This window comes from Schistocerca americana, chromosome 5 (assembly GCF_021461395.2).
Source record: "Schistocerca americana isolate TAMUIC-IGC-003095 chromosome 5, iqSchAmer2.1, whole genome shotgun sequence".
NCBI classification, from domain to species: Eukaryota; Metazoa; Arthropoda; class Insecta; order Orthoptera; family Acrididae; genus Schistocerca; species Schistocerca americana.
The window spans coordinates 622192095-622209302 of record NC_060123.1 but is presented as its reverse complement, the minus strand read 5'-3'; the positions used below and the strand labels follow the sequence as shown (position 1 = coordinate 622209302).

General features: G+C 41.2%; 1 protein-coding gene across 1 annotated transcript in view; it reads right to left on the bottom strand.

Moving 5' to 3' along the window:
- Nucleotides 1-17208, bottom strand: part of LOC124616724 — a 54957-nt gene that overhangs the window by 27884 nt on the left and 9865 nt on the right. The window contains exon 2 of the mRNA XM_047145084.1: nucleotides 1769-1832. Coding sequence (XP_047001040.1) covers nucleotides 1769-1832 — 64 coding nt within the window. The remainder of the gene's footprint in view (nucleotides 1-1768; nucleotides 1833-17208) is intronic.

Below are 17208 nucleotides of genomic sequence, written 5' to 3'. Positions count from 1 at the left end.
TAACACATAAATTACCGTTATATTTGTCTCAGTTGTTAAACAGCAAACTCACACTTTTGGAATAGGAAAAAAAGGAGGAGAGTAGGGGAACATGATTCCTGTTTGTCTAGAGACTAGTAAGGAGGGAGGGAGAGGTGGGGTATCAGACTACATCCTGACCTTGAATGTACCACACATAGGTGCAATACAGCCGTAGCCAACGGAAGGGGAGAGGGGCACGTGAATATATCTGACGGAAATGTCCACGAAACGTGGGAGCGATATCAAATTGTGACCTTGAATTTCGCCCCGGAACTGTCCCTTATTCTCTACTACGTCCCACAACTAGATCTAATCATTCTGTAAGACAACGTACATATTAGCAACGTAAATTGCTGATACAGAAATTGTGGAAAAAGTGTAACACCAACACACACACACACACACACACACACACACACACACACAGAGGCGAGAACAGGTGATGTGTATGACAGAAAGGGACAGGGGAGGAAAAGAGAGGGGTAAGGAAGAGGGTGAGGGTGATGAGGAGACAGGCATTAGTCAAAGGTGAATGAAGAGGAAGGAATAGAGGGAGGGGGACTGGGTATGGCGCGATAAGAGACCATAACCTACCACAAGGAATGTTTACAGTTGCACACACAAATAAAAGATATTTCTTCAGGAAACCATTCAGATCAGAGATGTAACGTAAAACAATTCTCGTAACAAATTTACGAACAGATGAAAAGGTTATCAGCAGTAAACATGCAGAATACAGTTTTTATGAAATTTGAAACTGAATGACTTAGAGATGAGTGCGGCTAGGAAACTGGAAAGTGAAACTCAAGTGTGATTATGACCTTGAGTCATGTTGTCAACCACAGGTACCTACTCATTACACATGGAATTTAAATGCCAAGTGTTTGAAATCTATAATCAGGATGATTAAAATCAAATAATAGGCCTTTCAGATTAAAGTTGAACGCTTCTGCGGTAACACACTCAAAAACATCACCAGTGAAAGGCATTTTGTTTATAAATACAACAAAGCACCTTTGGATTTCCAAGCTTCTGCATACTTCAACAGAGCTGACACATTCATGAAACTAATTAAAAAAATACAATAGTGAGTTTTGTTTCGAGAATAAAGTTCTGAGGCCTGTGAAATTTCTTTTTAGGGCAGGCAATTATTTTTTAACATAATACTCCCCAACTCAAGAGAGTTCCCCCACAGTTTAAACAGCGATTAATTACATCCGTCAAGTACGATTCTGGAAGATATCCTAAATACCTTTGTGTAGCTGTCAAGGCCTGATCGTCGAAACTATAACACTTTTCAGGTACAAATTTCATTGTATCCGCAAGTAGCGGTGAATGAGAACGTGCGAAATTTATTGAACGGGATAAATGTTACTATAATTTGAACATGCAATCCACGAGTTTTCCGACCAAAGTCTCCTCAGGATTGCTGCCACGTCCAGCGATCATACTTCCATGACCTTCCAGCCGATTGCTCCTCAACCATTGTCGAGTGGCAACGTCACCGGGACTGCGTCAAACGTTACGTAATGCAATTGGCTGTTCGACGGTTGCGAACAGTAACTGTGAGGAAGCCGCCTCATCCTCTAATACATCCCGTAAGAAAAAGGGTCCTTGGACAGAACTGGTCCTCATATCATTACGAGTGACTTACATATCTGCCGATGAGGGAGACACGTGTACTCAATTCAGAAAAATAAAAATGGTAAACTGGGTTTGCCACGAGAACTGCCACTCGAAAACTCACCAGTTGCCACACCAGCAGCGACCTTGACTTGCTTCACTGGCGCCGCCATCACTGCCACCGCCGCCTGAAAAAAAAAAAACAAAAAAAACATTAAACGCTAGATTAGCGCAAAACGTCATGCAGCGTGGAGGAAGCGCTGTTGAAATAGATCTCTATAGTAGGCTCCCAAGGAAATGGCACACAAACTCAAATGACTTTCCGAGTTAAGTCCCTTTCAGAAGGACAACTGTTGTGAAAATTAAAGCATCTTTGCATTTACAAATCCATTAATACGCATTGCTGACCCGTACTTCAGGTCCGCTCGAAGAAACAGTTGGGTTTCAAACGCCATTTGACTTGTGACGGCTCATCCCCTCAACCTGCTGAGACGAGCTTCCAGTTTGGTAATCGTCGTTTATTCAAACATGCTGCCAGTTTCGACGCATAAAAGAATCATATTCTGGACCCTGTATATGGAACCCAACATACACTCCTGGAAATTGAAATAAGAACACCGTGAATTCATTGTCCCAGGAAGGGGAAACTTTATTGACACATTCCTGGGGTCAGATACATCACATGATCACACTGACAGAACCACAGGCACATAGACACAGGCAACAGGGCATGCACAATGTCGGCACTAGTACAGTGTATATCCACCTTTCGCAGCAATGCAGGCTGCTATTCTCCCATGGAGACGATCGTAGAGATGCTGGATGTAGTCCTGTGAAACGGCTTGCCATGCCATTTCCACCTGGCGCCTCAGTTGGACCAGCGTTCGTGCTGGACGTGCAGACCGCGTGAGACGACGCTTCATCCAGTCCCAAACATGCTCAATGGGGGACAGATCCGGAGATCTTGCTGGCCAGGGTAGTTGACTTACACCTTCTAGAGCACGTTGGGTGGCACGGGATACATGCGAACGTTCATTGTCCTGTTGGAACTGCAAGTTCCCTTGCCGGTCTAGGAATGGTAGAACGATGGGTTCGATGACGGTTTGGATGTACCGTGCACTATTCAGTGTCCCCTCGACGATCACCAGTGGTGTACGGCCAGTGTAGGAGATCTCTCCCCACACCATGATGCCGGGTGTTGGCCCTGTGTGCCTCGGTCGTATGCAGTCCTGATTGTGGCGCTCACCTGCACGGCGCCAAACAAGCATACGACCATCATTGGCACCAAGGCAGAAGCGACTCTCATCGCTGAAGACGACACGTCTCCATTCATCCCTCCATTCACGCCTGCCGCGACACCACTGGAGGCGGGCTGCACGATGTTGGGGCGTGAGCGGAAGACGGCCTAACGGTGTGCGGGACCGCAGCCCAGCTTCATGGAGACGGTTGCGAATGGTCCTCGCCGATACCCCAGGAGCAACAGTGTCCCTAATTTGCTGGGAAGTGGCGGTGCGGTCCCCTACGGCACTGCGTAGGATCCTACGGTCTTGGCATGCATCCGTGCGTCGCTGCGGTCCGGTCCCAAGTCGACGGGCACGTGCACCTTCCGCCGAACACTGGCGACAACATCGATGTACTGTGGAGACCTCACGCCCCACGTGTTGAGCAATTCGGCTGTACGTCCACCCGGCCTCCCGCATGCCCACTATACGCCCTCGCTCAAAGTCCGTCAACTGCACATACGGTTCACGTCCACGCTGTCGCGGCATGCTACCAGTGTTAAAGACTGCGATGGAGCTCCGTATGCCACGGCAAACTGGCTGACACTGACGGCGGCAGTGCACAAATGCTGCGCAGCTAGCGCCATTCGACGGCCAACACCGCGGTTCCTGGTGTGTCCGCTGTGCCGTGCGTGTGATCATTGCTTGTACAGCCCTCTCGCAGTGTCCGGAGCAAGTATCGTGGTTCTGTCACACCGGTGTCAATGTGTTCTTTTTTCCATTTCCAGGAGTGTAGAATGACAGCAAAATGCAGTGAGACTATTGACAACAGAAATCACAATTTTTGACAAAAACGGAAATACATTAAATAATGAAACTTTACTACCGGCACCTATACACACACTCACACACCAGTGACGTAAGACTCTGATGGGAACCTATGAGTACAACGAATTACACCATCAGACCAAGTGATGTCATGTATTACGGGATATACCAATCAGATAACGAAACAACCTAATAACATAAAACGAAACAGCTAGAGTAAACAAATGCAACAAAATCCTAATAAACAAACGTTCACTGTATTTTGAAAACAAACTGAAATAAAATCAGATATTTAAACAAAGTAAATCACTGTCTAAAAGCTGGTGTACAAATAGCGTTGAAGTCACAAAAAGCTAAGAATACATACTCCCCTGGTATTATAGCAACACAGTCATACCCATAATGGCCACGAACAAAATATCGTAGCAAATTTATGTTTTGCGTAAGTGAAAGGCCATATGTACGCAATATCTCCAAAGTAACCACAAAACAAGTCACAGTTGTTCCTCCCAATTCCAATCAATGTACTGGACACAAGGCATCACCCGTGTTTCTCTTAATTCCAGAAAATCTACTGGACGTAGAAGACCGTTCCAATGTTAGTAACAACCACCAATAATGTGCTCCCACAGGGTTCAAAGTAATGTACATTATACATATCCCTAAACAATTACCAAAGAACGTCTCGTGCAACAGTTCCTGTATACATATGTTACAAGAGCCTATAAAGCAACCAGTAAAGCCTATAGCCACTTATGTATAACAAACACATAGTGGACCGTGAACATAGAAACGTTGACATGGAAATCGAACGGAATGAAGCCAAGAGACACATACTTATTAACATACATTTCAAGACAATGAACTCTGAAGAGTGCATAAGAAGATGAACCCACACAATAATTTGCACGTCACAAACATCAAGCACAGTTCTTGATGACTTCACTAACCAAGGAAGAGGTAGTGGCATCCGTCACACACCGAGTCACAATTTACAAACAGTAATATTAGACGAAATACATTATTCATATATTAAAATTATGCACACCTAAACTACATTGTGATACTGGAGTACCAGTGTAAAACCAAATTGTGAAGGCAAAATGCACTTCCTGCAGATAATCTCAGCACTGTACACTCTCCCAGTTATAGTGAACGAAATACAAAACCATACATTTAAAACACAAACAAATGTGGCAGTTGAAGTTATTCATTACATAGCGTAAAGTCAGTCGCAACGAAGTCACAACTGAGTTCTGTAGAAGCATGCACAGAGTACTAAAAGGGTGAAATAATATACGAAACATGCGATACGATCACGTACCTTAAAACAGGAAGTGGTCGCTAAATACCCATATAAAATGGTCCAAACGACCATTGCAGTACGACATAGTGCGGAACTTCTAAGAAAAACAGCCAGTACTCATAAACTACACTTGACTTCAGTAGCCTCTTGGAAATGGCAACAGCCAATGAATGTATGTTAACTACCAAAATGAAAATTTGTAGATGAGGAACACAGAAAACCCTAAAAAGGTGAAAACTTTAGAAAACCTTAAAAACTAAATACATATCCTCACCGAGTGCGGTAATTCATAGGAAAACATATGTCTGTATTTATAAACACAGAACGACGAAACATTTGAATACACATAATTGACTGTACACAGTACAACACATGCCGAAGGTAAAGTGGTACGAGGAACTACCGAGAGCACGAAACTTGGTGTCAGACCTACAGTACTACCACCAGACCAGTAACGTCGGAAAGTAAAAGGCCTGCACTGTGGCTCACGACTGAGTTCAGTGCAACAAACCTTTGATGCCGTATGTGCCACGCACACCGTATCTACGACTCGAGAATGTCCAGCTGCCACCAGCAAAAATAAAGTAAACACCGCCATTGTGTGAACTATAAAAAACAGTAGGAGTCACAGCTGTAGACGTAATGCTAAATAGTGCAATGAAGCAATTTCTGTAACCGTAAAGCACAAAGCAACCACAGTCACATGAGCAAAACTTTTAAAATTTATTAAAACAAATAATTCTACGTGATCATTACCAGTGCACCACTGCTGCAGGAACAACATGTACGACCACCTCTGGAGTGAGACAATGAAATCTATGGGAACCACTGTGTTCATATCATCAATAAGTACATACAACATCACTGTCGATCAACACTACGCGGTGGCGATCTCTACGGCCGCGGTGTCTCCAAGGAAACAAGAATAGGCAGTGACATCTACAAGGAACCTAGGTCAGCTTTACACTAAAGTAAATATATTGGAACTCAGACACTCCTGTATAAATAGCAGATAACAAGTAGTGAGCGTGAAACATTCATCATGATGGATAAAACACGTAACTCACTATGCTGCGGTCCTGGTACCTTATTGTCATGCAAAACCCTCGTGCAATGAGAACACATAACCATAAAAGAAATACTGGAGCCCTACAGGAAAAAACCAATCACAAATAAAAGATGTGTACTCACCAAGCGGAATCTGCAACCAACGTACGAACAACAGTGACAAAGACCAACGGAGTCTTCAGGTGAAAACAGTACAGCATATTCAGTATGTTAAGCCAGCATGTGCAGGGAGACCGAAATCATCTGAATTCCGTAACTTCTGGTGAAAAACCACATAATCATGGAACCATGAAATTGTTACAAAGAAATCACACTGATAGAGCGTTACTTACGTACCAGTAACAAGCCCACCGATGGTCAGATAACAACTGAAGCTCCCCAAGACATGGAGGAAAGACAAGGATTTCTCTAGCTCAAGACATACGTCAACAACGTGTATCGATAGTTCAACAGCATCTCTAACTATGACCATTTTATTCCCTAGTATAGAAGCAAAGACAAGCAATTCAAACAGAACTACGCCTAAATCGCATCTAGAGCCCACAAACCAAGTTCAGACCGATAAAGCCGGACGGGAATTCACGTAATCTAAAGTAAGGTGACATTCCTGTCTAACAAGACGAATCTTCAAAAGGTTACAGAACCTAATTATAACTTCACAAAAAATTTCAAAAAAAGGGCCTGTTCTTCGATATAGTTTATTCATTAATGAGCTTCGAGTAATGCTTAATTGCATTAATATACTTGTCGTAAGCAGATCCCATACTTCTGCGTTACTACATTGCTCGTAAAATCGATAGTTATTCCTTTGTCTGTGAAGTGTAGTATTTCGAAATTGTCATCTACACGAATCACACCATATTTAGCTTTCCTTATGTGTTTCTTAAACGTGGAGTGTTTAATGGTATGTAACACTGTGTGTTCGCGGAACTGTTCTCTAAAAGTCCTCCCTTTCTGACCAACATATACGCTGCATTTTATCTTATATACTTTCGATCTCGACATTAAGTCAAACCTTATAATAGTATAGAACAGTACATTTGGAAGCGTGTACCTACTCGTAATATTAACGTTAACTTTGGTTTTATGGAAGGCCTGTGTCATTTTATCAGAGATACGACCTGCTGCTCCAGTGTATTTCCGTACTACTTCCTCTCTGAGAAAGGTTAATATCACATTCAGATTAGAATATCTCCTAACAACAACTCTGTGCGCTCTATCTGTAAACCCAGGGTGGAAGCCATTGACTGAAGCTATATCCTTCAAAACATTCTTTTCTTTCGGATCATCTACTGCATCAATGTAGTTGTTTTAATGTATTCACAAGGCTACGAAAAACAACTGTTTCATATGTACTGAAATGCGCAGTGCTCGTCGGGATAGCGGCATCCCTGCTATTGCTATGTTAGTGTGTCCATGTCCTTAGGGATAGGTCCGGGCTGCTATATAATAATGCCAATGGGCACGTGTTTACAGTTTCTTGGTGTCTTCAACACTATTTGTACACTAGGTTCTAGGCCGAAAGTCTCTTCGGGTTTGCTACCGGATCCTAAAATCAACTCGATTCGATATTTTGGCTATCCAACTGGTCGCCATCTTCAGGAGAATGCTGTTTCTGCTGATGAGTCCCACTGAGAACAGTTCTCAGGGGACTCATCAACAGAAACAGCATTCTCCCTAAGATGGCGACCAGTATGATCGCTGAAATATCTCATCGAGTTGATTTTAGGATCCGGCAGCAAACCCGAAAAGACTTTCAAGACTTATTACGCCAGGAAAGCCTGCGATGTCACCTGATTTATATTGTTTATGTATTGGAGGTCACTACAATGCATGTGATACTATATCAATGGGTTTTAATTATCCAACAAGCCTTTGTTCCTTATGGTTCTTCACATTAAGTGTCTGTTCTTCTGGATTTTGTTTGTTCATTAGGGTTTTGTTAGTTTTATGTCATTAAGTACTTCCATTTTATTATTAGTACATTCTGTTTCGTAGGTATTCCGGTTAGGGGTATACAGGACTTCCGTTTCTTTGCTAGTGTAATTCGTTGTACGCGTGGATTGCCCTTGTGTGCATTATGTCACTTGATTATGTAGTTATTGTATATATATTTAAAACTTTAAGCGTTGTAAATTAGATGCTGGGATTTTGTTTTGTATTGGTCCCGACAGTATATTTTTATTATTTAGTTACATGTTGTGATGTATCCGCATGTTAGACACTAGCTGTGATTTTTGTGGTCAGTACTCTCATTGTAGTTTACTATCATGCTATGTATGTTCTCATATAAAGGAGCTTGAAGACGACGCTTTTTCACTTCGAAACTGGTAGTATGTTTTGAATAAACGACATCTGAATTACAGTATATCTAATACAGCTACTGGGTTCAGTTTTGCTTATTCAGGTGCTTCAGGTCCGCCTGCCGTCCACTGTCCATAACGGATTACTGAAGACAGGTAATGGAGTTTCCTTCTCAAAGAAGAAAGTGTTGTAAGCACTTAAACTCTATGGAACTCAAAATTTCAAGGAAAGTACTTGTAGTAGTTTCAGAATTAAACATACAAGATGGTTTAGTGATTGTTACGGTGTTGAAAAAACGAGCAATGTAGTAACGCAGAAGTTTGGGGTCTGCCTACGACAAGTAAGAGTTCCGTATTATCAAAATGGAGTTGTAGAAGACAGCAGAGTTTGCTTCGGGACGGTATCACATCTTTTATGAATGGACAATAAGACACCAGACTGAATCAGTTTACGGAAATTATTGCCCCGGAAAAAGCCAGGGCGAAATGGGAACAACACTATGCGTACTGCGATGCTATCGCGGCCATTAGCTGCACACAACTGATAATCAAATAAATGGCCTGCACGTGGTGACGAGTACATCAGTGGAAACGGAGATGTAACCATAGTGTTCCAGGATTTGCGGTGCAACGTATGGTTCACTAGATTTGCAGTAAGTTGGCACGAATTGGTATACGATCCAATGATATGGAGAAATCCCGATGTAAGAAGAATTGTGGTTGGCATCGAAACTAGTTCACTCCTCAGATATATGGCTTGTGGAATTCCACCAGGGTTTATGACTCCTTCTCTGAATCCTACGACTCCACATCAAACATCCTCCCACAAATTCGTGAAAAAGTCACATCCTAAAGTCGAACATATTTTGGGACACACTGAACCGTTAATAAAATTTTCTCGAGCTTCCAGCCGCGTCAGGTGGTTAAAATCCCACGAGCTTTCGACCCAGCTCTCCTCAGTCATTGTCAAGTGGTAAAAATGACTGCAGGGTCGCCGTGGAAGTGTCGTTATATAGACGCACTGCTGGCTGTTACGTCACTAGATCTCTGGTAATGTTTTCATCCCGCGTCCGTCGCTCCCGTATTAATCTTGCGATGGCCAGGTCCCAGGCTGTGCTGAGCTGCAAACTGCCGTCCTTGTTGATGGTGTTTTCAGAGGTTTTTATTTCAATAGCTTCCTTTATGACGCTATCTCAAAATGCTTTCGTCCTCATAAAGGCAGATGTTTCGTCGAATAGAATTCGGTGTCCATTTTCTAAGGCGTGTTCTGCCGCGGCTGATTTTTCTGGATAGCGTAGGCGTAAGCACCTCTCGTGTTCCGTCCGGCGTTGCATGACACACTGATGACATTCTGCTTGCAAGTGCCTTTGTGTGTTCACACAACCTCAAGTGAGAATCAATATTCATTCCTAGAAATTTTGCATTGGCATTAGTTTTCGTTATGTTCAATGTCACTTCATTGCTTATTGACCAAATCTAAACTTCCTTGAGAGCTTCATTTGCCTTCTCTGCAAGGAGTTCTCTTGTTTTCTCAATGACTGTTATATTGCAAAGAGAATTTTTTCACCATGAGTAACACTACTGGGAAAGCCATTGATGTATACCAGGAACAGAACCCCTATATTAATGTATTTTGGTTCTGATAAGTGTTTTACGAAATGTTTAGATCTATTTGAAGTATGTGTTATCTCTACTCTTTGCACCCTACCTGCTAGGTATGATCGAAACCAGTCAATAGCTACCACTATTATTCCTAATGCTTCTAATTTATTTAATAGAACCTTGTGGTCAACTGTATCAAAGATCTTGGAAAGATCCAAAAATATGCCTGTGAGACACTCATCTTTGTCAAGAGCATCAAGTACAGCCTTTATGAATTCTACTACGGCTGACTCCGAATTTTTTTCACTTTGGAAACCAAACTGTGATTCACTTACAAAATTGTATTTATTCAGGTAATTGATGAATTTGTCTTTCATAATTGGTTCTGTTACTTCGAGAATAATGACAACAGTGAAATGGGCCGGTAATTTTCTATGTCTTCTGCGTTACCTTTCCAAAGCAAAGGTACCACTCTTGCCTGTGTTAACTGCTCTGGAAATGTCCCTGACGTGAAGGATTCATTTATTATATTTGTTAAGGGGCCTTGTACAATATCTATGCATAGTTTCAGTACACACACTGGTACTTCATCTAAGCCTACTGACTTTTAGTTTTTAGTTTTTGAACAGCTTTATTGACTTCATTCTCTATGGTTGGAAGTAACATCATTGCATTTAGTACAACATTATTTACAGGTGTTATATTTGTTTCGGGGAGTTTTTGCTGTGACTTCCCTGCAATACTTAAAAAATGCTCATTTACATAGTTTCCTAAATTTTGTCGATCATTTATTACCCTATACCCTCGCTTAGCAGTATGTTATTCTGCGTTTCTTTGCTTCTCCCCATTTTCTTTTTTATAACATCTCAGACTGCTTTGCTTTTATTCTCTGAATTATATATTATTTTGCCATTAAATGACTTTTTTGCAGCAATCAACACCTTCCAATGGATCTTACTGTATCTATGATAGAAATTTAAGAATTCTGGATCACTACGACTCTTTTTCATGGGACTAAGGTATTTAACTGTTTGGGAGGACTTCTTAGCAGCTGTTGCTATCCACCTGTTTTTGTGAGATGTTGATACAGACGTGCATACATTTGGAAATGCCGTTTAAAAGTTCGATTTAAATGATATGGACAATTTAGAGAATTTCATATTTACATTGGTTTCCTTATACACTTCATCCCAGCTTTGTTTTGATAGTTCCTTTGAAAAATCTTTTATTTAGAATTTCTGATAGATGTCGTTTGTAGGCTTGTAGTTTAGGGAATGAGTCGATCTCTGATTTTACTGTTGCTATTGTTGTTATTTGACAGAGGTGGACTGTTAGTCCGAGATCTTTTACAGCTACGCCGCGCGGGATTAGCCGAGCGGTCTGCGGCGCTGCAGTCATGGACTGTGCAGCTGGTCCCGGCGGAGGTTCGAGTCCTCCCTCGGGCATGGGTGTGTGCGTTTGTCCTTAGGATAATTTAGGTTAAGTAGTGTGTAAGCTTAGGGACTGATGACCTTAGCAGTTAAGTCCCATAAGATTTCACATACATTTGAATTTTTTTTTAATCTACATGACATTTTTCCCTGTCCATATCTGTGGCCACATGATCAGTTACTGATGTCGTCATTGTAGTAACCCTTGTTGCACTATTGATCAATAGGAACGTGCCAAAACTTCGAAGGATATTTATGAGGGTGCTGTTGGATTCATGTATGATATTAGTGTTGATGTTAATGTCCCCACATAGAATTATGTTCACCTTGTACTTTGAATGTACAGTATGACAACTGCTAACGCTACAGAAAGGAAACAAACATTTCAATGACTGGACGTACAGCTCACAATGTTGAGAAAAAAAAAAGTACGACAGAGTTTCGAAGACGATTCGCCCGCATGGCACTCCAGCACTTCAACCACTTATCCACGATGTCATTGCTCTTTCAGGCAGCTCTTTATTGCATATATTGTTCTTTGACCGTTCACTCTTTTCATTCCGATTTCCTTTCACAGTTCACTACATCTTCTTCCAGTTTTCACTCTTAATCTGTATTCAGATTTTGACGGGCTATCCACTGGACCTTACCACTAAATCTGTTTTGGTTGTGACAGGGTTTCCCTTGCGAGAACATCACAGGTCTTCTGAATCGTCTCTCCTGCTCGCTCGATGTTACTTTTGTTTCTGCCAACGTTTTCCGTCCAATATGCTAGATTGTATGGGACCAAACTTCTCGGCGTCAATGGTATACCTTAGAAAAGACTCCATGCGATCGTATTTGTTTTGTTAATTGACTATGGGGCACAGTGCCGAGCGCATTTGGATAAACCGGGGCCGGCCGGTGTGGCCGTGCTGTTCTGGGCGCATCAGTCTAGAACCGCATGACCGCTACGGTCGCAGGTTCGAATCCTGCCTCGGGCATGGATGTGTGTGATGTCCTTACGTTAGTTAGGTTTAAGTGGTTCTAAGTTCTAGAGGACTGATGACCACAGATGTTAAGTCCCATAGTGCTCATAGCAGTTTTGATAATCCGGGAAGGCGCATTGTAGTTGTTAACCTGCAGCCACTCTTTCCAATATGCCAACTATGAATAAAGCCAGTTGTGTCTTGCAGTATATTTTGCGTGAAATTGAGGTGATCCTTTGAAAAACGACTCTTTTCCTTGAGTAAAGTAACAACGCCAGACCTCAGAATTTGCTTCTGAATCTTTCAACAGACGGACGTTAGAGATTTCTGTCTGTAATTGCAGTGTTTCTTTAACCTTTTGTATACAGGATACCATGTTCTCTTCTCTCGTCACTTGGAACTAATCGCTGCGTTTGAGATTGGCAATAATTACAAGCCCCGTGCTGAACGTAAACTTTAACAGTAGTTCCATAAGGGTCTAGACCATGCTCACTTTACGTAGTCTTTATTGAGTTCTAATACCAGGTATGTTGAAGTCAATGTCTGTAATTTGTTAGTCGGGACAGCCATTAAACTTTTAAACGCGGAATTTATATTTCTGATACCTGTCTGCTGTATTCACTTCCCATATCAAACTGATCCACGAGAGACTGACTTGAACGTATCTGTCTGTCCATTGACCTTTCATTTGATCAGAACTTCCCATAATTTTTCTGATGGCTCTTTCATCAGGGTCAGATTGTGGAAATTATCGTAGTATGACTTGTAGCCCTTTTTCGTATCCACAACTAGGTATGTAAATTTTCGAGTCAGTTTCCAGGAAGTCTGTTGCCTCTCCATTCGAAAGATTCTCCGAAAGGCAGCGCCAAGTCAATATAAACCATTTCGTAGTTCGTTACTTTGTGTGGTGGTCTGCGTATTTACCCACAACTCCGTTAATGATATATTTGTCGTTAAACCGCAAATGTTCCTGCATTTTACCTTAGTTAAACTAGATTGTTAGTGACTGTCTGACAGATCGACCACACAATTCTAACATTATTCATTCATTACGTACTTGCCATTTGTGATCATTGTTCCTGCACGGTCGCTAATTCCTCTCTCGCTGGTGACTCCCTGCACTGATCGAGTTTGTTTCCAGTGAGAAGGTCTAACATAATTGATTCGGTTAAGGGCTTACCACTAGTTTTTCGAGGTAGTTGTCCGTCATTATACTTTGTACTATTTAGCAAGATTGTAGGCCCTTACCAGCGATGATGGCCTATGTGTAGTCCTGCAGTTGATACTGGGCAAGACATGACTTGTTACCAGTGAATGCTCGGAATATTTTCATCCAGTTGATTCTATGTAATGCTTTCTTTTAGTTAAGTTCCTAACGTGTTCTAACATCGCCAACAGAATGGGAATTGCCTCCGTGAATGAAAATCAGGTTATTAGTGACTATCAGCTACTGTGGTTTCTTTCCTGCGCTTTCTCTTTTGATAACAAGTCGTATAAAATTCCAGTATCTGTATGTTTTCCATCTCACTGCAAAGACACTCGATCGCTATCATTTCTTCAATATCGCAGGAAGCATCTTGAACCTTAGGAAAACTGCAGCAACGATAGCATCTATAGGTGAGTTGAAATGTGTGAGAACCTTTACGCTCTGAACAGTAGAACAAGGTTTCACTGCGGTTGAATAGAACCGCCTCCCTTGCGAAGGTCACTTGGTGGATTACCGTCTTACACATACTATTAGAGATACGATCATACGATTCTGTGGTCGGCACATGTATCATAACGTGCCACCATTGTAGAATTATATACTCGTCAAAAGAATAGGAGTTGCCCTGCAGAAATGATTTCAGATTAGATTGTAGATACTGTTTACTATCCGAAAGCCATACATTGTTAATGAACAACTGTCGAAACACTCTTATGTTCAGAAAGTAAGCTTCCTTCTGAGCCACTAACCCTTAGTAACAAGTTAATGAGGCCATATTAGGTGGTGAAACCCACATTCTATTCTCACTGCTCCCTTCAACAATCTGTAGCATTGTGGCATTGTGTCCACTGCACTAACTCCCGGATTTGTGCTGCATTAATTAGATGTTTCATTCTTTGCTGTTGTAGAGAACTAAGTATGTTGCGTCTCTACCAAACGGCGGGAATATTAATTTGCTATTGCTATTGTGTTAGTTACGAAAATTAAATAATCATGGAAGGTCACTCATTTATATCAAGGGTAAGAGCGGAAATATAACTGATCACCGTGTCACTTAAAATATTCACCCCTAATTTTTCATTAAAATACGATTCCGACAAGCGCTTTGTAATACCATTTATTCTGTTAATTTTAAATCTTCCTAAAATAGGGCCATGATTCCTCCAGGAAATCAGTTACACGAGGAAAGTCGATTTGTAAATATTTTGTTATTTATGATTTGTATCATTGGGGCAGTAAATGTATAAATGCTCTTCTCAATTGCGTACGATTCCTGGGACTGAAGAACTGGTGCATTACACGTGTATGGGGATGAGTTCGGCGGGGCAATACTTTATAATACGGTAACAGTAAGGAAGTTGAACAAAAATAACATACAGATTTCCTCCTGGCACCTTTCTTGTAACAGGGATTAACACTGTAACAAATTAATCTGTCTGAAAAACTTCACAATTTTAATGAAGTACTATATACGTAAACATAACACTTATGTATAAAATGGGAAAATTCTTCAGATTTCTACACGAAATTCTGTCGATATAACGTAAAATTTGTTTGCAATTCGTGGATGCTGGTTTGGTGCAATAACATCCCCACCCTCCTTGCATCCTGTGTAACATAACCTGAGCCGACAGCAAGAATGGAGTCTATGTCCCCCATTGCAGGCCTTCATTATTTACCCTTCCGTTACCCTAGTGGACATCATGAAGGCGTAAAATTATTTTCAAAATAGTTTTCCAGTCGTTCTTTATCAGAACTGGTCGTGCATCTGACAAGGGAAACTCCGAAATCATACATCGAACCCCTCTCAGATTTAGTGCTAAGAGAGCGCAGTAGACAGGATGTCAAATACTGAACACAGATGAAGCATGAAAACAGGAAGAAGGCGTACTGGACTTTGAACAAAAAAGCAAAATGGAAACAGTGAAACGACCAACAAGAAGAAGTGCAATATAGGGCAGATGGGAAGGGAAATGGCATCGTGGTTAAATGGTTACAGTGTTACAATGCAAAGCGGAAAGCGGGCGAGCCGTGTATGTGGTATCTCACCTGCTCTCACTATTCAGTAACACGGTAACGTATTCTTACCACATGACTCAAATTCTATAACCAAAACTGCAGAAAGAACCATATCAATGACCGGACGGACAGTTCTTAATGTGGCTGAAAAAAGTAAATGGCACGAGAGTGATTTAACACGGGTCACCTGTGTGCTAGTCTAAGAGCATGGCCACTTACCCACGGCACCACTGCTGTTTGACGCTGACCTTTATTGCAGTATTGTTGTTGGACCGTCCACTGTTTCTATTTTGCTTCTTTTTCACAGTTCAGTACACCTTCTTCCAGTTTCCATGCTTGATTTGCGTTCAGTTTTTGACGGCGTATCCACTGGGCCACGTTACCACTAAATCTGAAGGGGGAGGGGGTACGGTAGGGAGCTTCCCTTGTCAGTTGGTCGTACCTATTTCTCCACGCAAGACAAACACTAAACAGCATGTGAAAGAATTACTATGTCACACGAAACACTGAAACACTGAAAACATACATGTTGCATATTACATATTTACCAAATTAATTATTAACACCTCTATTTGCATGTAGTCCGCATATCCACACCAAAATTGACTAGTTTCACTCAGTTTTTTCTCTGGCTTTCCTGTGAGCCTAGCCGGAATGGAGGAATTTAGAACCAATAAGAATCACAGTTAGACTAGCAGCTAAAGTAAAATACTGGCTGGAGTCTCTTTTCAAACTTGCTACAATGCAGATAGTAAGTAAAGTTCGTCTAACAGTAGCCATACATGTAATATTAACAAGCAATTACAATGTTCAGACACAGTTATTACAGAATGGTCCCAAACATTTGACTGATTCTATGGGTCGACATTAAAACCATTTTCATAGATATAGAATATTATAATTGGTTTCATACATACGATGTTATATGTAGATTTTTAATCAAAACGCAAAGAATTAAGAATATTTTACTACAGCAAACAACTTATAAACCAATCAATTAGCGTATTCTAGCCCCTTTTAATGAAAATATTAACCTTTTAATGAAAATATTAAACCATTAGTTTGAGAAGTTTTCTACATTTGTCGGTTTGGGAAATCTAAAAATAATTGAGCGGGAACGTAAGCAGGACTGTTAATGATTTTAACGTTTCTTCTTACACTGGGGGCTTGTGCTATAATGTTAAAGAAATTATCTCCACACGATCCGCCAAAGATAATATTTACAATGATTTATTCTGGAGAGTGAATTGTGCACAGCATTTCTCTATTCACATTTCTTATTCTGGGCGCAGGTGGGTATAAAGAAGGAACAATTCTGGGGATGACTGATACAGGAAGAGTAGAGCTGTCATCGTTTTCTTGAATTAGTTATTCACGAAAGTAATTTGTGAGTTATTAAGATAAAATAAATAAATTCTAAAATTTGATATAATTATCAAGAACTATTGATCTTTGCATAGATAGAAGCTTCCAAGATAAAGATAACTATGTAAAGTGTGAACTGAATGTTGATTTTCATTGACTATTTTGTGGTGTTCTACAGTACAGATAACTCCTGGTGAGGACATTGTGTTGCGACGTAGTCGAGAGAGTAGGAACCTGCATCGATGTCC